This window comes from Lipotes vexillifer, unplaced genomic scaffold, assembly GCF_000442215.2.
Source record: "Lipotes vexillifer unplaced genomic scaffold, Lipotes_vexillifer_v1.1 scaffold732, whole genome shotgun sequence".
NCBI classification, from domain to species: Eukaryota; Metazoa; Chordata; class Mammalia; order Artiodactyla; family Lipotidae; genus Lipotes; species Lipotes vexillifer.
Window position 1 is genome coordinate 258,987 of NW_006792596.1, and position 22,261 is coordinate 281,247.

At 40.2% G+C, this 22,261-nt stretch overlaps 1 protein-coding gene across 1 annotated transcript in view; it reads right to left on the reverse strand.

The window, feature by feature from the left end:
- CRYBG1 (crystallin beta-gamma domain containing 1) overlaps positions 1–22,261 on the reverse strand; it is a 214,497-nt gene that overhangs the window by 9,380 nt on the left and 182,856 nt on the right. Inside the window, exons 9-17 of the mRNA XM_007465760.1 lie at positions 19,362–19,488; positions 16,528–16,563; positions 15,393–15,541; positions 14,566–14,692; positions 14,330–14,475; positions 5,490–5,616; positions 5,258–5,290; positions 4,224–4,336; positions 2,532–2,661 (exon numbers count right to left, since the gene is read on the reverse strand). Coding sequence (XP_007465822.1) covers positions 2,532–2,661; positions 4,224–4,336; positions 5,258–5,290; positions 5,490–5,616; positions 14,330–14,475; positions 14,566–14,692; positions 15,393–15,541; positions 16,528–16,563; positions 19,362–19,488 — 988 coding nt within the window. The remainder of the gene's footprint in view (positions 1–2,531; positions 2,662–4,223; positions 4,337–5,257; positions 5,291–5,489; positions 5,617–14,329; positions 14,476–14,565; positions 14,693–15,392; positions 15,542–16,527; positions 16,564–19,361; positions 19,489–22,261) is intronic.

Consider the following 22,261-nt stretch of genomic DNA (forward strand, 5'->3'; position numbering starts at 1 on the left):
CTTGCTTAAAGTTTTGTGGCAACGGTGTGACACCTTACTGCTTCCCTTATGTGGATGTGCTCTGATGTGTAGAAAGATCTTGACCAATAAACAGAGCAGATCAGTGTGTAGAGGTGTTCTGTATGGTCTAGAGATTAGGTTATATAAACCATACAAGAAGGAAATGACAGAAACTGTAGTAGTGTCACTGCTCTGCACTTTCACCGCACTGTTCTCTGAGACGGCATATATGCCAAAACGTTCCAAGCACTCTAATCTAGCGACAACAACCAAACGATTTTGAAGTGCTAAGCCACAATTAAAATATACATTCTTAATATGGGTAAAATATTCATTTCATCATAATCAAAACTTAAAAGAACATCATCTGTAAATGTCAAAAGTGATGTGAGCATATATGCTAAGTTCTGCTTGAAGGAAGGCATTTGAAAGCTTTAAATCTAAAGTGGGTTTTTTGTTTTTCTTTTTTAAATACTTGTAGCTTGCTTTTAGAATTCCAAGCGGGTTAAATATCAAATTTTTAGATATTTTATTATTTGTAAGGTAATGAATCTTACCACATCGTTTTATGTTTCACTGCTACTATTTTCACATCTCAAGGAAGGTCAACATTTTCGTTATTTGAACGGGCAGGAGGGGATGAGAAAAAGCCAACTCACATATGTTCCTTCTACCTTTAAAGCTAAAATCACCAACTACATATGTTTAAAGCTTTTTATGAGATATCAGCTACCAAGAACTAACAGATACTTCCCAAACTGTCAGATACACCCAGACTTTAACATCTGAACATTATCTTGCAGTACTGTTCTATTGAATATTGCTTTACATTAAAATTAAAGATTTCTGGTCAAAAAGGAGCACTATAATCTGGATTGGCACATACGTGAGAAACTGAGAAAAGTCATTTCATTGCAAATCTCTAAAACAACAGAGGAATAGATTTAAAAACTATAAGGAATTTCTGCGAATCAATAACAACAATGACGGGAAACTAAAGAGCTGGGCAAAGGATATAAATAGGCAAATTCACTGAACAGAAAACCCAAATGACTAGCAAGTATATGAGATCTCACCAACAGTGAAATGCAAACTAACACAACTTCTACCCCATTCTTTCAAACTGACAAAAGTTAGAATGTCAGAGAATACTCAACAATGGCCATGATGCTGAAAACTGGAATCCACATGCACTGCCAGCCACAGTGTAAAGTGGTGGAATTCGGCAGTACTTACTGAAGGTTGCATATTCATGCATGTGAGATCCAGTAAATCCACTCTTTGTTTGTTTTTGGCTGCATTGGGTCTTCGTTGCTGCCCACAGGCTTTCTCTAGTTGCGGCGAGTGGGGGCCACTCTTCATTGTGGTGTGCGGGCTTCTCATTGTGATGGCTTCTCTTGTTGCAGAGCACAGGCTCTAGGCGCGCGGGCTTCAGCAGTTGCGGCTCGCGGGCTCTAGAGCGCAGGCTTAGTAGTCGTGGTGCATGGGCTTAGTTGCTCTGCGGCATGTGGGATCTTCCTGGACCAGGGCTCGAACCCGTGTCCCCTGCACTGGCAGGCAGATTCTTAACCACTGTGCCACCAGGGAAGTCCCAATCCACTTTTTAATACATATCCCCAAAAGATCCCAGGGTAATCCATTATGCTGTATGTACATCTACTTAATGATTACATATTGGATCTACATATTACATCATGTGCACCCATTAGAATCAATAACTAGCTGTACATACAGCATAATGGATGGCTCCCCCAAAATTTAATGTAAGGAGAGTTTTTATAACATGATGAGAACTATAGCATAACACTGTATATAAATTAAAAGGCTGTATACATATTTTTAAAAACATATTTTATAGGAATATCCAAGCTGTACTCCAAACACATTAGAATGGGTACCTCTAAAGGTAGAGGTATAGAAATAGGGCTCAGGGGGACTTCCTTGGTGGTCCAGTGGTAAAGAATCTGCCTTACAATGCAGGGGACACGGGGTCAATCCCTGGTCAGGGAACTAAGATCCCACATGGCGCGGGGCAGCTAAGCCAGCGCCCTGCAACTACTGAGCTCAGGTGCCTCAATGAGAGAGCCCGAGTGCCACAAACTACAGAGCCCACGCGCCCTGGAGCCTGCGCGCCACAACAAAAGATCCCGCATGCCTCAATAAAGATCCTGCAACTAAGACCCGATGCAGCCATAAATAAATAAATAAATAATAAATAAATCAATCTTCAAAAAAAAAAGAAATAGGGCTCAGGTGTGAAACGGAAGAAAACAAGACGGAAGGGCCTTGAACTAGCCCATGATTGTGCACTGTGCACCATGACTGACCCAACACTGCCCCTGAAGTCTGAGAAAACAGCAAACAGTTTACATTTTAAAGATCTGGAAAGAGACCAGGGTAGAAAGTTGTCCACGAAACTATTTTTTCTGCCTCCAACTTTGTCCTGAGTAAGCCTACCTGCTGGTTCCCTTGCTCTGTCAGCTGTGTGACCATACATCTCTGTAATGTTATATTCACCCTGAGATACTTACGACATCTATAAAACGAACAGACTTGAAAGTTGCTTCAGGCAGGCATCCCATTGCAGACAGTGAAGGATAGTGGCCTTCCTCCAACACGTACTGATTACCCGAGAAATTTTCTCCGTCATATGCAACCCAGCTATAGAGGAAAAACCACACACACATGTATAAAATGTAATTTGAGTCTTCCTAGTCAACAAGTCTGATTTTTAGAGGTAGCTGCCATACAATAAACACATGCTTATGGCTAACAGTGTTCTCTCTGCAAAAATGTCTGGATATATTTACTGCATTTCATCTTGTGGCAAGTTAATATTCATAAGTCATTTGGGAAATACAACTTTTTTCTCCATGAAATGATTAATGCTTTCACCTCTCCACCTACCAGCATTCCTTGCACCTCTCATGGTGCCACCATTCCCCCAGCCAAGGTGGTTCTGTCAAGCCCTTGAGTCTTCGAGTCTTTTCTGAATACTCCTTCAACCTTCATAGCTAGTCAGTCACCTGGGTCTACTGTTTCCTCCCCAGATTTCTCCCTCACCCCTTTATCCTCATTTCCAACACCTCCGCACTGGGCCAGGAGTCAAGATACCACAGTGACTTAGTCAAGTCACTTAGTCTCTCTAGCACTCAGCATTATTGACAAAATGGTGATTTATCACGCTTCCCTAGGGGAGTTGGGGGGTCTTTTTGTTTTGTTTTTGTTTAACCCAACACACACTTATTGAGGAATAACTGTGTGTCAGGTATTTTTCCATTGCTGGGGATATAACAAGACAAAGTCCCTGGTATCTTGAAATTTATACCCTAGTGAGCTGAGACGGACAATAAATGAATAACAAAAAAGTACACGCCTGGTAGTAATAAATGCAGCAGCATATGGGACAAAGAGAAACTAGGACAGAGGTGCAGGTATGTGCTAATAAACAGTGAAGCTTTCATATAAATCTATGCATTTGAACGCAAAGTCGGTGCTCTTTCCACTTTGCATTGCCAAATGGCATGATGGTGCTGTTTAGACCATGAAGAACTATATGATTAAAGGCATTACTACTACTACTGCTACTACTACTTATTATTATTCAACTTAATTCATCATCTTTTGCACAGATTGCTCCAAGGGTGTCCTGATCCGTTTCCCCGACTTTGAGCTCCTTGCCTTGCCCATCTTGTGTTTTCCTTTGGCATCCATCTAAATTCATATGCTCAGAAGAGTCATCACCTGAGCCCACCCTCCCTGTCCAAACTCCCCTCCCCTCCCCGCAGTACAAAGACCTCCCAGCTAGAGAGGGTGGTGTGCCCCTCATCAGCATCTCCACCCCAACCATGCACTTGCCTCTCATGCAGAATGCCTGCCCTACTCCTACCCACCTGTAAAAAAAAAATCTATCTTGGGAGGTGCCTTAGAGATGATCTAAAGTTCCTTTACAGATGACGGGAGAGGCCTAGAGAGCAGAGAACCTGGTCCGAGTCTCATTGCACAACGAGGTGGTGATCTTCAACTTCTCCCACCCACACTGATGTCCATGTCCTCTGACACCCAGCACTCAGTGCTCTAAAGTCCACTTCAGTACTCACATGGTCTTGTACTATGTGGTGGTCTCATAAGGTACCAAGCTCCTACAAGTATATTTACTTGCCGATATGTGAATCCTGTTTTCCCCCACGGGTTGGGCTCTGCCAGTCCACTGTTTTGCTTACCTGCCTCCTAAAACTCTGCAAGACTTGGCAGAAAATGACTCATCAATTTGACTTGTTGTTTCTTCAAAACACTGACTGCGACCTTGAAACTGTGGTTCCGAAAACAAGTGAATCTTTGAAAAAGTAAACGGAAATACATAAAATTCTTTTCCTGAACACATTAACTCATTCAGCCTCTGAGATGATAACCAAACATGACCTGCTAACTTTTGTTACCGTAAACTGGTATGAATTTTATAAAACCTTTAATTTTTTACTTCTACATCAATTAGAAATACTTTGGCTGCACCATTCGTGATTGTTTAATTTCATTCAGAGACATCAAAGGATAGTCCAACAACAGAGGCAGCTTTCTACAGAACACCCTCTTGTAACAAGCTGCCAGGCATTTTAAAGCTTTACTGTGGCCAAAAGTAATTGTTCACAGTTCTAACATTTACAAGAAACTATATTTTGGAAACATGTAGTGCAGTTTTCCTCCCTCTCAATGGAAGCTACCTGCTGACTTATTAGACTCTTTTGTATGCCAATAAAGGAGGCTACAGTGGTGTTTGTGCCTCTGTAATTATGGCTCTCTGAACACTTCCATTAAAACGTCTTTAACAAATTTAACACTTCAGTTGATACAGAGTCAGCATTCAAAAGGCTTAAGTTAGACACCATATAAAAGACACTATGTAAAAAGCCTAATGCAGACACAGCAAATACGAAAATTCATTTTACTGTTTTCCACAATAACTATACGCTATTGTTTGAAATACTAATCCTAGTGTATTAATGTAAAACTCTGATCCACTGTAATGATATAAAAATTTAACTTTACATAAGAACACTTTATAAGAAATATTTAGATATGGGTCAGTGCTATCAATTAAGCCTTACTGTAAACTTAATTTTAAAATATAGTTATGCTTTCAGGCACAAAAATGGGTAAAACTAACAATATGTTCCCAAATGTATGATGTTTTACACATAAATTCAGCTTTTTAACGGAAGGTTTCTAATTATGAATGATAGAATGTTTGTTAAGTTACCTGATTTTGTCTCCCTGGGCTGCTGAAAGAATCCTAAGAATTTTTAAAGGGAAGAGAAAAGGAAATGAGTAGGGCAGACATCTTGAAAATTTTTTCTGTGGATCATTAACAATTACCATTAAAAATAATCTCAGGATAGTTTCTATAGTTAAGTATTACATGAACCAGAAGCACACATTAAGGGAATCCAAAATTCAGTTAAATATTCTCAGAGAAAAATGTAACTGCTTACCAAACATATGGGTTGAACAGAAGAGATCTTACAATTTTTGGCTCCCCAGTCCTCAAAGCTGGTATAAAAGCCTTTATCCAGTACATACTGTTCTCCTGTGAAGTCAGGATTTTCATAGGCTACCCATCTAAAGAAACAAAAAACACTGACTTGTTATAGTTCATAGTTTACATTTACAATAAAACTATCACACCCAGGGCTTCCCTGGTGGCGCAGTGGTTGAGAATCTGCCTGCCAATGCAGGGGACACGGGTTCGAGCCCTGGTCCGGGAAGATCCCACATGCCGCAGAGCAACTGGGCCCGTGAGCCACAATTACTGAGCCTGCGCGTCTGGAGCCTGTGTTCCACAGAGAACAAGAGAGGCAGCGATAGTGAGAGGCCCGTGCACGGCGACGAAGAGTGGCCCCCGCTTGCCACAACTAGAGAAAGCCCTCGCACAGAAACGAAGACCCAACACAGCCATAAATAAATAAATAAATTTTAAAAAATTAAAAAATAAAACAAAACTATCACACCCATTTGGATAAATATACATTGTATAGCAACTTTCATTTGTTTTACTCATAAGTAATCTGAATAATTTTTCTGGTTTTCCATTAATCTTTTAGGAGCAGATTTGTCTGTAGGACAAATCAAAGTGGCAAGTGAAAGAGTATCTTTACATGAACCTTTTGGTGTTCTCGCTTATCAAATCTTATTCCCTGAGAAAACTCCAATAAGCCCATTTCTCTATATTTCTTTCTAATTCTATTCTAAGGAAACAATCTGGACTTTAAAGAAGTAGCCGTAAAAGTTCTTTTAATAAACAAGTAAGAATTCTTTTTGTTATCAATATTAAAGCATTTTTCCAGAAAGATACTACAGGAAGCTATGTCTCTATTCCACAACAAACCACACTGGAAAAAAAAAAGCTGACATAAAAAAATGCTTAAGAAAAAAAGATAATAAAACAGCTAAATAATGAAAATTTTGATTCAATCAGGATTTCCAACATGACACAACTATGTAATAAGCAAAACTGAACAAACTCTTGAGAACACTAAGAATGAATCTCTTTTGGAATGTTTTCATATTTGTTATCTTTTAAATGATCCACACTCAGGAAAATCAACAAAACCGACTTGCTGATGCTACTTCTTATACAAAGATAAAGTCTTGGAAGGGAAAAGAGTTTTTCAATTCTGTTACATTCAGGGGTTACTCAGTGTTTCCTCCTCTGTTAATTCATTGCCCTATATTGATCCTCTCACAGCTTAAAGGAATAATACCTTTATGCCCATATGTATGCTCAGAACTTTCCAAAATGCATTCACATCTATTATCACATTCAATCTTTTAGGGATGTAACACAGAATAACAAACCTGACTCCGTACTAGATCTATTCCTTTAGCTCTAACCTTTGTGCTCTGTTGCCTGTGGTCAGTCATGCTGGCTCTGCACCTTTGTAAAGGAATGCTGCCTACTGCCTGAAATATACATGATGGTCCATTCTCAAGGCTCTGACCTTTAAAGCTTTAGTGTAAAACTTCCATTCACATAGAGATAAATCAAGTTGCAGAACAGAAAATAACAACTGTCTTGTGGAGGTTTCTAGGAACACTATGACCAAACCTACGTGGACAGCTGCAAGAACAAAGGATTCCAGCACCAAGAAGTTGGCAACACCCTACCACAGCCCCTGGCCTTTTAGTATAAACGAAGCCTGAATTCTAAGTCGGGGAGGATGGTTCTTTGGGCCACTAGCCCACTATCTTCTCCGTCTGCTGACTTTCTAAATAAAGTCACTATTCCTTGCCCTAACACCTTGTCTCTCGATTTACTAGCCTGTTGTGCGGCGAGCAGTATGCGCTTGGACTCGGTAACAGGCAGGTACTGGTTTTCACATTTTACTGAAAAGAAAACCTAAAGACACAGAAAAAGTAATTCATTTATTCATTCAACAAACTGGCCGTTTACCATGTGCTGGGAACTAGACTGGCACTAGGAATGCAAGATGAAAAAAAAGACAAAATCCTTGCCCTCGAAAGTTCAGAGATGGGTAAGAAGCATCACATGGTATTATTTGTTGGTGTTTGTTCTGAATGGGAAGTGACCTGTCAGTTAGTGGCCAGGGATGAATGAACCCTTGACCAAGTCTCCTGAGGCTCACCAGGTCTCCTCACCTCGTGACCTGAACTGCCACCTACCCTTGTAGTTTTTTCATTTACCATTCCATTAAGCCATACCTTAAACAGCCCACATGCTTCACAATTAGAACAGATTACAATTTTACTATCTAAAGGGCTTGACTTAAAAACTCAAGTGCAGTTATTACTTGGAAATGAGCAGCCATCAAGAAATCTCAAGTGATGATTAGCTATGACAGCTAATATCTGTGGACTCATTTCTGGCCAGCTAAATGGAGAAACTGCTATAAGCACCAATCACAGTCTATTTCAGAAAATGCCGCTTTCCCACTTCAGAACCTCATAAGCAACTTTAAAATCCTATTCTTCAACATTGTGAAGTGAGGAATTAGGAGGCCTGGTTCTAGGTGTGCTCATGACATTAACTTTCAGATAACTTTAAAGAGGTCATTTAACCTTTGTCAAAGTCCGTATTTTCATTTTTAAGTAAGGGCATTGACCAAGATCCCAGTCTTGACAGGGTGGGAGGCTGTACAGCTCACAGGTGCCTCTGTGTGTGGCCTCTGTTCACACAGCCTTTGGCTTATCACGAGTCATGAAGAGAAAACAAAGCGGAAGCCCAGAACACTGCTATGTGGGGAGGAATTTCTGCAGAGCAAGTAAATCTACTTTACAAAAGCCAAGACCTAAAAAAAAAAATTAAAGAGGATAAGACATATCACAAAAAAGTATTCCTGGCAAGGCTCTGGGTCTATAGCAAGTTAGAGGGAAACAGAGGGGGTAAAGTCCTTTTTGCTTGATTGTTTGATTTTAAGGTTTGGAGGGAAAACAGCCAGTGAGGAGGGAAAGACTGAATATGCAGGAGAGAAGGTGACAACTGAGCAAACCTTGGATGACACTTTAGCCAGTGCTTTAAAAAAAAAAAAAAAAACAACAACTGTGAGTACTGTATTTCCCTATAAAACTAAAATAAATTACCTGTAAGAAAATACTCAACACCCAAGTATGCCTATCTAACCCACTGAAGTTGAAAAAGGAAAACCATTTATTAAAATGTCACTTGAACTGACAATAGTGTTGTTTTCCCTCCAAGATGCAGCCCCCAATCCAAAATTCATTTCTGAGATTCTCTGGTATATCTATGATCTAGAGTCTACTTATAACTTATACCTGAAACTCGTAAGAAAAAAACTCCTTCCTGTCCTTGCTTAAGCATATTCCGTACATGTGAATCAACACTTCTCTGTCTATAAGATTGCCAAGTATAAGTACAAACAGGTCTTAGCCTGCTGGGGTCACTGGTCAGAATTTAAGGGCAGCAGGGCAAACTTGCCCTTCTGTGGAGGGAAAAGGAAAAAACTCAAAACCAACACTTTTTAAAAAAATCTGGACTCTAGAAATATTTCATTTTGCTCTGAGTTTTTAAAAAATTAGCCCAGTTTCCACTATTTGAACAAGAGGACAGCAGAGAACTAGAAAATGATTAGGAGGGATGTGTAAAGGCATCTCCTTTGATGTTTCAACAAGAAACAAAATGCGGTTCCTAAAACCTCATTTGCTGAATTTGTGAGGATGCTTCCCGAAGGCTGTTCTCGGTTTCAGAGCTAATAATGAGTTTACCACCCAGGGAATTTATTACGCATGTGATAGTGGTGCATCTCAACCTTCCTATCCTGCAGGGCTGAACTCCAATGCTACCTCCTCCAAAGTCTTCCCTGGGTCCAAACTGGAAATTAATCTCTCTCTGAGGTGGATCCCCAAAGCACTTAATCTTTGCACATTCTGTAGCAATAATTAGGCTTCGTATAAATACTGTAACTTCTTTGAGGATATAATACAATGTTTTGCACATAATAGACCTCAATAAATATTTACAAACGATCAACTGAATGAAATATGAGGAAGCAGCTGGCCCTGCTAAGTACAGAAGCGCTTCTACAACCACAGAATTTAAAAGGAAGTTGTGCGTGTGTGTGCGCGCACGCGCATGCCTCCTTTCAACTTCCTCCCAGCAACAAAACTCAACTGCTACAACCAAAAAAAAAAAAAAAAAAAACCAAAGCCAGGAAATGTAACCAGAAAAAACTAAAAAAAAAAACATATAAAAGAAAACCGTGCCGGGGAGGGGCGGGGCCCGTGAGCCATGGCCGCTGAGCCTGTGCGTCCGGAGCCTGTGCTCCGCCATGGGAGAGGCCGCGACAGTGAGAGGCCCATGTACAGCAACAAAAAAAAAAAAAAAAAAAAAAAGCCTAAGCCAGGAAATGTAACCAGAAATAACTAAAAATAGAAACATATAAAAGCAACATTTTAAAAAGGAAAGGGATTTTAAGTAAATAAGGGCTGGTTAAAAAAGAGAGACTGGCTCCAGGCACAGTAATTCTACAGGTGCTAACAGCATAATCTACATAAATGCCCTAAGGGAATTCCACCCAGCATCCTTTTGCTTTCTCTGCTAGGGTACATGACTGGGCTCTGACTAATGAAACCAACACACCTGGTGAGTATGAAAATGTGCAACCGTTTCCCCACATTGAGTTGGTCATTGTATTTTCCCTCTAAATAGTTCCTTTTTAAAGGCAATCAAAAATACTATAGAGCCACAGCAATATTTCAGATAATTTCTGAATGCCGTATCATACCTTTTGTCTATGGCAGATTCTAATATGTTAGGGTTCCAGAACAGGACCCAGGAGAAGGCATTTCCTGCTAAGAATGGAAGCCCTAGAAGTCACTGAAGTCATTCTGTCAAGATGGTGCAACCAACACAAGAATTTAGTGAACATGACTAACACTAAAAGCATATTACATTGTAGACACATCTCAAATATCCGGGGCTATTGTGGGAAGCCCCTTGAAATACAGTAGAGTTGAGGTCAGAATGACGCATAGTCTATGTTACTCATAGCGTAAGAGCCTAACACCAAACATTTTAAACAGAATCAGTGTCAAATGATTTCATATGACCATTTAAGAATACTCTCACTTAAAACAAATTATAACTGACATCAGCCTGGACCATAAAAATAATAGTACAACTCACTTTAACAGAAAAATAATAGTATAACTCACTTTAACAGACGTCTGCTTTTGCCAATCCAGTATCTGTACCCACTCTTTCTGATGCGCCTGGGGAACTCCTCAGCCCTATATACACTAGTACTCCCCATGGGACTGACCCTATATCTCAGCTGCAGGGCTGGGCATGTAACACAGGCACAGCCATCTCCTTGGTTACAGTAGTTGGTTCAGACAGGTGCACATGACTTAAGCATACAGAATCAAAGTCAAACCTGGAAATTCTGTAGAAAAGAGAAGCTTTCCACTAGAAGCAGTGAGATTTGAGAACAAAAGCAAGATGCTCCTGCCACAGGTCCCAGATAGAAAGCAGAACAGGGAAGAACAAATCTGACTCCACACTGGATCCTTTTCTTTACTTTAACCTTATTGCAAATTAATCCCTAAAGGGATGTTGCCATAGCTTAAAGTAAACAAAACAGCCCACCTCTGGGAATCCTGCCTCCCATGCCCAAGTGTTAAGCTAAAATACTTTTGTTTGAGTTCACAGGGAACATCCCCACCAGGTCCACCTGGCTGCAGGAGATAAGAAATTAGCACATCCTCTGGGGAGGCTGGTCAGAACCAAGAAGTATTTGCAACAATGTATCACCTTTTTTACTTACCTCCTCACCTCCCCCTGTTTGTTCTATAAAAGAAACTAGCATCCAAACCCCAGCAAGATGGCTCTTTTGGACACTAGTCTGCCACCTTCTCAGTCTCCTGGCTTTTCAAATAAAGTTGCTATTCCTTGTTCCAAAACCTCATCTCTCGATTTATTGGCCTGTTGTGTGGCGAGCAGTAGGAGCTTCACCTCGGCAACAAAAGTACCTGCCTAAAGCGCAGCCAGCATAGCAAAAGTGCGGTCAAGAGACAGAGGGAGACCAAGTCCTAATGAAAGCACGGTCAAGAGACAGAGAGAGACCAAGTCCTAATGACAGTGTCTGAATCCCTGCGTTAGCCGTGACGCAAGCAAAATCTCTCCCAGGACTTTTCAGTTATGCACATCAATATATTGCATTTTTATCATTTATGCCAGTTTAGACTGACCTGCAGTCACTTGCATCCCAAAGAGTCTTGACTAATCATCTTTCAATAAAAACTTACTTTAGCATTAGTAAAACATTCAACTGCTAATTCCAGGTACACTGAAACAATTATTTTTATATTAAAATAACATAAAGCCCAGAAATGAACCCACCTACATGGTCAATTAGTCTACGACAGAGGAGACAAGAATATACAAAGGGGAAGACAGATTCTTCAATAAATCATTTTGGGAAAACTCAACAGCTACATGCAAAAGAATCAAATTGGACTACTTTCTCACACCATATTAAAAAAAAAAACCCAAAATGCATTAAAGACTTACACGGAAGACCTGAAACCATAAACCTCCCAGAAGAAAACACAGGCAGTAGGCTCTTTGACATCAGTCTTAGCAATATTTTTTTGGATGTGTCTCCTCAGGCAAGGGAAATAAGAACAAAAATAAACAAAAGGGACCACATCAAACTACAAAGCTATTGCACAACAAAGAAAACTATCAACCAAACTATCAACCAAACGAAAAGGCTGCCTACTGAATGGGAAAAGATATTTGCAAACAATGTATCTGGTAAGGGGTTAATAACCCACATATACAAAGGACTCATACAACCCAACATCAAAAAAGCAAGCAACAGGGGCTTAGTGGTTGAGAGTCTGCCTGCCGTTGCAGGGGACACAGGTTCGTGCCCTAGTCCGGGAGGATCCCACATGCCGCGGAGTGGCTGGGCCTGTGAGCCATGGCCACTGAGCCTGTGTGTCCAGAGCCTGTGCTCCGCAACAGGAGAAGCCACAGCAGTGAGAGGCCCGCATACCGCAAAAAAAAAAAAAAAAGCAAGCAACCCAATTACAAAATGGGCAGAGGACCTAAAGAGACATTTTTCCAAAAATGACCTACGTATGGCCAAGAGGCACATGAAAAGATAGATGCTCAATATAACTAATCATCAGGATAATGCAAATCAAAACCACAATGAGATATTGCCTCACACCTGTCAGAATGGCTATTATCAAAAAGGCAACAAACAACAACTGTTGGTGAGGATGTAGAGAAAAGGTAATCCTTGTGAACTGGGTGGGAATGTAAATTGGTGTAGACACTGTGGAAAACAGTATGGAGGTTCCTCAAAACATTAAAAATAGAACTACTATACAATCCAGCAATTTCACTTCTGGGTATTTTTCCAAAAAACAACCCACCAAGGGCTTCCCTGGTGGCGCAGTGGTTGAGAGTCCGCCTGCCGATGCAGGGGACACGGGTTCGTGCCCCGGTCTGGGAAGATCCCACATGCCGCAGAGCAGCTGGGCCCGTGAGGCATGGCCGCTGAGCCTACGCGTCCGGAGCCTGTGCTCCGCAACGGGAGAGGCCACAGCAGTGAGAGGCCCGCGTACCAAAAAAAAAAAAAAAAAAACCCACCAAAAAACAAAAATACTAATTCAAAAGGATATGTGCACCTCTATGTTCACTGCAGCATTATTCACAATAGCCACGATATGGAAGCAACCTATTTATCTACATGGATAGCTAGATGTGGTGTGTGTCTATATATATATATAAAAATTATATTAGCCATGAAAAAGAATGAAATTTTGCCATTTGCGACAACATGGGTGGGCCTAGAGAGTATTATGCTAAGTGAAATAAGTCAGACAAAGACAAACACCATACGATTTCATTTATATGTGGAATCTAAAAAACAAATGAACAAACATAACAAAACAGGAAACAGTCACAGATACAGAGAACAGGTGGTTGCCAGAGTGGAGGGGTGTGGGAGGCTTAGTAAAATAGGTGAGGGAAATTAAGAGGTACAAACTTCCAGTTACAAAATAAATGAGTCACGGGAGTGAAATGTACAGCATGAGGAATATTATCAATAATTATGCTATATCTTTGTATGGTGACAGGAGGTAACTAGACTTATCATGGTGATCATTTTGAAATGCATAGAAATATTGAATCACTATGCTGCATACCACAAACTAACATGCTGTTGAAAGTCCAATTATACTTAACAAACAAACAAACTCATAGAAAAAGAGATCAAATTTGTGGTTACCAGAGGTGGGAGTCAGCGGGGAGGGGGAGTTGGAGGAAGGGGGTCAAAAGGTACAAACTTCCAGTTATAAGATAAATACTGGGGATATAATCTAGAATATGATTAATATAATTAACTCTGCTGTACATTATACATGAAAGTGAGAAAATATAATGGAGCAGGTGTAGGACCATAGGAAAATCAAATGGGACTTTGTCCCAACCTCAGGTTTCTAATGTTAGATCACTATTATTATTTGTTTCCCAGCATAAGAAATTCATGAGCTCTTTCCACGAAGAATGACAAGGGAAGTGGATCTGCAGATTTCTATCACGAAACTCAAAACCCTGCTCCAATGTTATATTACACATAAAAAAAAAATACTATATGAGAAAGATTTTAAAAAGCAGCTATTAAAATATAGTGTCAGTAAGTATTAAATGGCTGACTTAATGTTTTAGTTTTTGAGATACGTACTTATCGAGTGCTACTCTGGGTCAGAGACTCCATTACTTTAACACAAACCAAAGTGAAACCCATATTTAAAATCCCAATTGAGTTATTGCACTTACACTCCACTCAGTACGTTAACAGACTGTGTCTTCACTCCGTATCCAGTCTCCTTTAAATTAGCAACAATTCCTAACACATCAATACTGGAACCTTTGGATCCAAAGTTTTTTTCATTGTACATTATCATGTGAGCATTTGAAAAATCCTATTGAGAAAAAAAATTCAAAATTCAAAGGCTAGCCGTTTATTATCCCAAAACGCCCAAGTATTAGCCATTAGCTTTTCTTTGACTTACACCTAATACAGGTCGTAAAGACTGAAGTTCTCCACTGTAGCCTCCCCAGTCATTCCAGTCCTTATATTCTCCTTCTTCAAGCAAATACTGATGACCAGTAAAGCCAGGCTTCTCATAAGCAACCCAACTACAACAAAAGAACATGAAGGAGTAGAAATTTTCAGTAGTGTTATTAAAGTATCAGTTTCATTGACAAATATAAATAGCTATAAAGCTAGACACATACTCATGCATTATGACTACTGGAATGCTTCCCTAGCATTTAAGAGACTAACAGAATGGCCCCAAGAAATCAACCTAAGAAGCATACACCAACGTTCCGAAAAGGAGTATGGTGGGGTAAGTGTGCATGCGTACATGTGTGTCTGAATGTGTATGTTTAAGAACTGACTCAAAAGAACTTCAGCAAATAAAACTGAATGAACTTTCTTCCAACAGTAATTAAAATATTGTATATTTTGGGCTATTTACAAGCCATTTTCAGTGTACAATTCTAAAGGAAATATGTTAATGTCTATAAAGTGCAAAATATGAGCCTAAAAAATAGAAAGCAAACTAACAGTTCAATAGTTTGGATCATAATAGTAATAAACAAGATTGTAGATTTGATCAATCTAGATGGGACAGCCTTGCTCAGCTGACTGACCCCAAAGCAGCCCATCAAACTGCTGTGTCAGATTCAGGTCACAACTAGCTGAAGAAAACATGTTTGAAATTCACTCTACCATACAATCTGGAATGCTATCTTTGGGAGAGAGAGAACATGTTTTTTTACTTTATTAAAGGGAATAAAAAGAAATCCTTACAGGTCACTCCTGTCTACTTACATGCCTCTTAGAACTTTCATAGATCCCACTGATGTAAGGGGCAAATGTTCATTTCCAGTTGTTTCACCTCCTTCCATGATAAAATTACACACCTCTTTTTCTAGTTCCATACATTTTCCTTCAAAGAAAGGCTTTTCATAAATAACTACCTATAACATAAATGAGATATGCTAGTAATTTGTTGAAAGTTAAATATCTCAATAGCCAAACATTAAATTAGTCACTTAACATCACTAAGTCCTGGAACACAAATTAAAATGTTCTAATATTTTAAAAATTAACTAAATAACAGTATCTTGTAATTTTTTTATAAATTTATTCATTTATTCTTGGCTGCATTAGGTCTTCGTTGGCCGTGCACAGGCTTTCTTTAGTTGCAGCGAGCGGGGGCAACTCTTTGTTGTGGAGCATGGGCTCTAGGTGCACGGGCTTCAGTAGTTGTGGCATGCGGGCTCAGTAGTTGCGGCGCACGGGCTTAGTTGCTCCACGGCACGTGGGATCTTCCCTGACCAGGGCTTGAACCCGTGTCCCCTGCCTTGGCAGGCAGATTCTTAACCACTGCGCTACCAGGGAAGCCCCATGAAATGTAATTTTAAAAATGAGAATTTTTTTTCTGCTGTGGTGTAGCCTGAAGTCAAGGTTCAAAAGACAGTTTATGCATAATTGGTTTTTGTTCATGTCTAGAACTGATATGTAGAATTTTGCTCAGGCCAAACTAAAGGAACCAAAGTATTCTAAGTTGCTTTAAAAATGAAACAAACTATAGATCAAACTATGTGTCACAGATGTGTGAAGTAGAACTAACAGAAAGAGCATTAGGGAGTAGGGAGAACTTGTCTCGAAAAGTGAGGTTTTTCCTTGCTAACTGGCAAGTAGCAACAGGTCCTGCAGTTAGTAAATACAACCACAAACTACAAACTTAATACAACAGCGAACGCTTTGAGCCACGGCTACGCATACTGTTAGTGACAACTGGTGCCGTCAGCATCACCTTCCAGGCCTGAAGGATGCCGTGTAAGTTGGACAACTTCCTTTGGCTGCAATTATGTTTTATGGAAGCTGATATGTAAAATCACACAAGTATTACCTTCGTGGAGATGGAACGGGAATAAAATTTTTTAAATATATAGATTACCTTTGGATCTATAGGGAATTCAACTTTACGGCCACCCTGAAAAGAAAAATAATAAGAAAAGTGGTTTGTCACTGATACGTTACCATTTTCTATTACCCACAGCAGTCTGCGGTAAGCCATGGAACTGCAGAGCAACCACATTCCTGTTTGTTTAATCAATGCTGAGACAGTTCTAAAATTACCAAAAATGCAGGGAAGATATAGGAAGACTTAAAGCAGAGTCTCACAGAGGCGGTCTATAAGCTGAATCTGTACAGTAGCTGTGCTTTTTAACCAAATGAGTGTTAGGGGTTTTTTTTGTTTTGTTTTAACTCAGTAAACTTCTCAAAAAAAAATGCATATTTCTCACTTACCTTAAAAAGGAGTCCTAAAATCTGACATCTCTGGACCCAAATTCTCACAGGCAGCAACCTTCACCATCTGCGCTTATTAATTGGGCTCACCCTCCAGCCAGGATACAGGCTGCGGTTTGCCTGTCTCCACCTCTTCCGCAGTTCAACTCCCTGCCAGCCTACTCACGCCTATTTGCTGCCTGGCCCCGGAGGCATTTGATTTTGCAACCGCTGGCTTACAAAACTGTTGAGTTCCCTCAAGTTCACAATATGATCTGAAGGACTTTTGAAATAACCAGGTAAACTGTTAGATAAATTTAAAACATCCCGAAGGATGGGTCTATGGGGGTTGCTCTATTTTTATAATAAAAATGTTTTTTTAATCCAAAAATCTCACTAAAAATCAACCATAGAAGAGGTATCTCATACAAATATTAAATAGGGTAAAAGTTAAAATCAGCAATGGGAAAGTAAGAAGGATATTTTTCACCTCTATGTTTAAAAGCCTTAAAAAAAAGTACAGCCAAAGATACTCAAATACAGCAAATGAACCGTAATTATAAAGGAATGTGGCTGATTTTATCAACAAACCAGGGCTCATACAGCCAAGTAAGTACGCTTTTCAAAAGTAATCCTTTTTGAATGCTGTGAACTTCACAGTTCTGCTGCTTATCATTAAAAACTGCCATCAACCCACTACTGGGCATGTACCCTGAGAAAACCATAACTCAGAAAGATACATGTAGTATGGGGTGGTGGTGGTGGGATGAATTGGGAGATTGGGATTGACATATATACACTAATTTGTATAAAATAGATAACTAATAAGAACCTGCTGTACAAAAAAAAATAAAATTTACTTACTAAAAAAAAAAAAAGATACATGTACCACAAATGTTCACTGCAGCACCATTTACAATAGCCAGGACATGGAAACAACCTAAATGTCCATCGACAGACAAATGGATAAAGAGGATGTGGCACATATGTACAATGGAATATTACTCAGCCATAAAAAGGAACGAAACTTAGTTATTTGTAGTGAGGTGGATGGACCTAGAGTCTGTCATACAGAGTGAAGTAAGTCAGAAAGAAAAACAAATACCGTATGCTAACGCATATATATGGAATCTAGAAAAATGGTACTGATGATCCTAGTGGTAGGGCAGGAATAAAGATGCAGACGTTGAGAATGGACTTGAGGACACAGTGGGGAAGGGTAAGCTGGGACCAACTTAGAGAGTAGCACTGACATATATATACACTACCAAATGTAAAATGGATGGCTGGTGGGAAGCTGCTGCATAGCACGGGGAGATCAGCTCGGTGCTTTGTGACCACCTAGAGGGGAGGGATAGGGAGGGTGGGAGGGAGGCTCAAGAGGGAGGGGATATGGGGATATGTGTGTGCATACACCTGATTCATTTTGTTGTATGGCAGAAACTAACAACATTGTGAAGCAATTATACTCCAATAAAGATGTATAAAAAAAACCTGGCTTCAAAACCTGAGGTGATTCTTTCATACATTCATAAAACTAACAAAACTTTGTTCTTTGAAAATGGATTTAACTTTAGAAAAAAGCCCAACATTATTTGCATGAAGACCAGCAGACATCTAGGTAATTAAACTACAAGCTTTGGCAGGAGGGGTAAAATTAAGATAAAATTATCTTCCTGCCTTTCTAATTTGTCTCAAACTGCCTCAGAAGACAATCACGAAGTGGAATTTCAAGAACACGTTTGTAACAGGAGCCTCACTCATGCGGTAAGTTTTTAGCGAGCACCAACTACAATGCAGCTCAACATGGGTTGAGCTGCAGCCTGGATCCTCCCAAGGCTTAGAGTCTTGCAGATGAAACAGACAAAGAACAAGGCAAAATACAGGGGAAGGAAGCACAGGCCCTTTCTAAGGCAAAAGCTTTGGAGAACAACACTCATTCCTACATCCAGCTCCAGGGCCCCCAAAGCTGCCACCCGTCTGGCCTCCTGTCACTACAACTGGCTGGTCCGCAGCAAGCCCCGTCCTTGCCCAGCTCCGCCCTGGATCGTGCAGTGTACTCTGAAACCTCCAGCTAAACTAATCCTGCTTGGTTTATAAGACCCCCTTGAATTATAGTGAAGCTCTCCTAATTATCCCCCTTCTCTTTTCTAACACCTACATACAAGTTGGACTTTATCTGGCCGTCCTCCTGTTCTTCCCCAAAGGTTTAATTCTTCACTTTCTCATTTCTGCTCTGGGCTGAGCTTTGCACACACCTCAGCGGCTCTGCAAGGCCGAGAACACCTTGAAGGCCAAGGCCATAGGCTTATCCACATTTTTTCATCTGTAGCATCTAGCAGGTTAACCTTTCTATTATTTCTATCTAGCAACAGGTCCCATCTTCTACATATTTGTTTTTTAAAAGTCTGCTTTATTGCTTTAAAGTCACATCCCATGAATTATCAAAGTTAAGCAAAGAATTACTGATTCTAAGAACACATCGTTGGATTCCATCTTTACCATTTTCAGAGGCCGCATGGATCCAATGTACGCCTCCTCTGTATCCCAGAAGGATAAGTCAGGGTATTCACCAGGTTCCAGGATAAAAGGGACACCCTGAAATCCAGGCTCTTCGTAAATCAGCCATCTAAATAAGTACCAAGGAAGGAAGAAATAGAGACAATTCATCATTTCTGTCAGTGGGACACAGCACCCCACTAATGAGAGAGGAACAGAACAGGAGAAGTTGTGGATCTGGATGATGTACGGTTACACTTAGGTAACAGAGCAACGTTAAACTCAAGGAGGAATAAGCCATTATATGCGCCTCTTCTTGAGCTTTTACTAGTCTCCTTGGCTTGGCTGTCTTTGTCTACTTATTTTACTTTCTACTATGAACTGCTTCAAAGTGTAAAGGTCTCTATTACTTCCAAGCAATAAAAGTAGCTATCTTTTGCACTATTTGTGTTTAGAGAGGCTCTACCCAGGAGATCTCAAATGTTTTAAAAGGTTACATCCCATTTGTAACCAAAGAATAGGATGTTCCACCTAATAATTTTTCACAATCAAAAATTAATAACATCTAGCAAAAGAGCTTATAAGGAATGCCACTCAGAATTCTACGTAATCCTCACAACAATGCTATTGGGAAAAAATACTATTGTCCCCATTTTACAGATGAAGTTAAGTAAATTGCCCAGGGTCACACAGCTACAAGTACCAAATGCAGGGCTGATCCTAGCTGACCCCAAAGCCAAGCTCCCAATCATTCTTTGACAGCAATGCTTCTCTTTCCAGAGAGTGCACTGAACGTAATTTCACAATGACTCAAGATCATCGCTGTGAGCATGACTCAATGAACAGTGATGTCTGTGGGGCTTTTGAAAGTCTAAGGCTGCTTGTTCCCAGGTCCAAAGCTTGTTGAGTTCTTGGATGTGATTTTTATGGCTTTTCAATAGCACACCCTTCTAGCAGACTTGTCAGCTGTCACTTCTGCTGCGGTCAGGAAATCAGAAGCCTCACCCTTCTCTTCGTAAACAAATAAGGAATTCTTGGTGATCACTTACACTCGACAATTCTTTATTAGTCTTGCTACGGCATCCTAGTTGGGGTAACGTGACCATGTTTCCCAGAATACCAAACCAAGAAGAGGATGGCTGTAAAGGCAATCTTTTACCAGCAAAATGGTTCTTTTTTTTTTTTTTTTTTTTTTTTTTGCGATATGTGCGCCTCTCACTGTCATGGCCTCTCCCGTTGCCGGATGTGCAAGCTCAGCGCCCATGGCTCACGGGCCCAGCCGCTCCGCGGCATGTGGGATCCTCCCGGACCGGGGCACGAACCCGTATCCCCTGCATCGGCAGGCGGACCCCCAACCACTGCGCCACCAGGGAGGCCCCAGCAAAATGGTTCTGATTCTCCCCTCTTTGTTTCTCTCTTGTTCACAATTTTGGTCCAAGGGCATATTTTTGGTGATGGTTTTTGTTAAAGATTCCCCTGGATGAATCAGTAACTTCGTTCGACTAGTTATACAGAGTTTTATAATCAAAGTCCCACTGAAGACCTGTCAACACACACACACGAATGCTGAGAGGCTCTGTGTGGTGTATGGGTGCGGGATCAAAACTAATCCACAGGGTTAGAAGTCAGGATAATAGCTACAAGGACAACCAGGAGAAGGCAGGAATGAGGGGGAGCTTCTAAGACACTGGTTGTGCACTATTTCTTGATCTGAATGATGGTTACACTTTGAAAATTCACTCAGTTTACACATGTATGATTTGTTGTGTACCTTTTAATACAAATGTTATATATACTTCAATAAAAAATTAAGGGAAAAAAGAGACATCTTTTAAATATCACTGCAATATCCCGAAACCACAAGAAAGCAGAGGCTAAGAGTGGGGTCCTCTAAACCTCCTTTTGTTTAAAGCATGATAGTTAAGGATGCATTATGTCTTTTTCGGAGCTCAAAGCTCTCACAGGCACACCACACACTGATGCCCTAGCTAAATAATGGCAGCTTGTCATACACTGTGGTATTTGGCTAACTAGCCAAGGGCCTTGAAGTCTGACTCTTCACAAGTAAACAGGGTGAATTTTTCATGAACACAATGGACAGCTCATAAACCAGTGATTCTGAGATTCTGACATGATGCTTACTGAAGTACCCTTTTATTAAGTCTTTCCTTCTATAGTTTAAGTTCCAAGGGTATGTATTCATCTGATACTAAATATCTCACTTCCCTTGAAGCACATGGTTTAGTCACAATAACATTCATAGAAGGAAGGTAATTTGGGGTAAAGGGTAATTTATCAAAAAGCTGAACATATAAACTGCCACACTTGAAAAGACTGCTGTTCTGAGGGTCCCTCCTCAGTGAGTGAGTGCTAAGGGCCTCCTGGGTAACTCAAACAGACATTTATAAATGTTCGGTGGACTTTGGAATTTGAAAACTCATATACAGAGTGTGATCCTTTTCCCCTAAATTCTATTCCAACAAGATATATTATTCACGAGGCGCTCAAGAGAGGAGGAAGCTACCTTCAGGCAGTATTTCATTTTCTAAAGGTATTCTTTTATTTTCCCATGTACTCAGGTAATGAGCTTTTGCCTACATTATGAATAAACAGTATGACTATAAAGAACTTTTAAAAAAAAACAGAAGTATACATACAAATGAATATTGTTGAACTAATGACAATGGCCATCCATTCATTAAAAACATTTGCATAATTACTCTTTCAGAAATACCCTTTGAGTCAGACAAGAAAAACTGGTCTTACCTTAAACAAACACTGTTCTTAAGCAAACAAAGAAACTATTTCCCACTGGATCCTCAGTCTTATTCTCCAGACATGGCTGCACATGAATGTTGGCTACGTACAGAAACCAGCGGGGTACTCAAAAGATTTAAGTATGA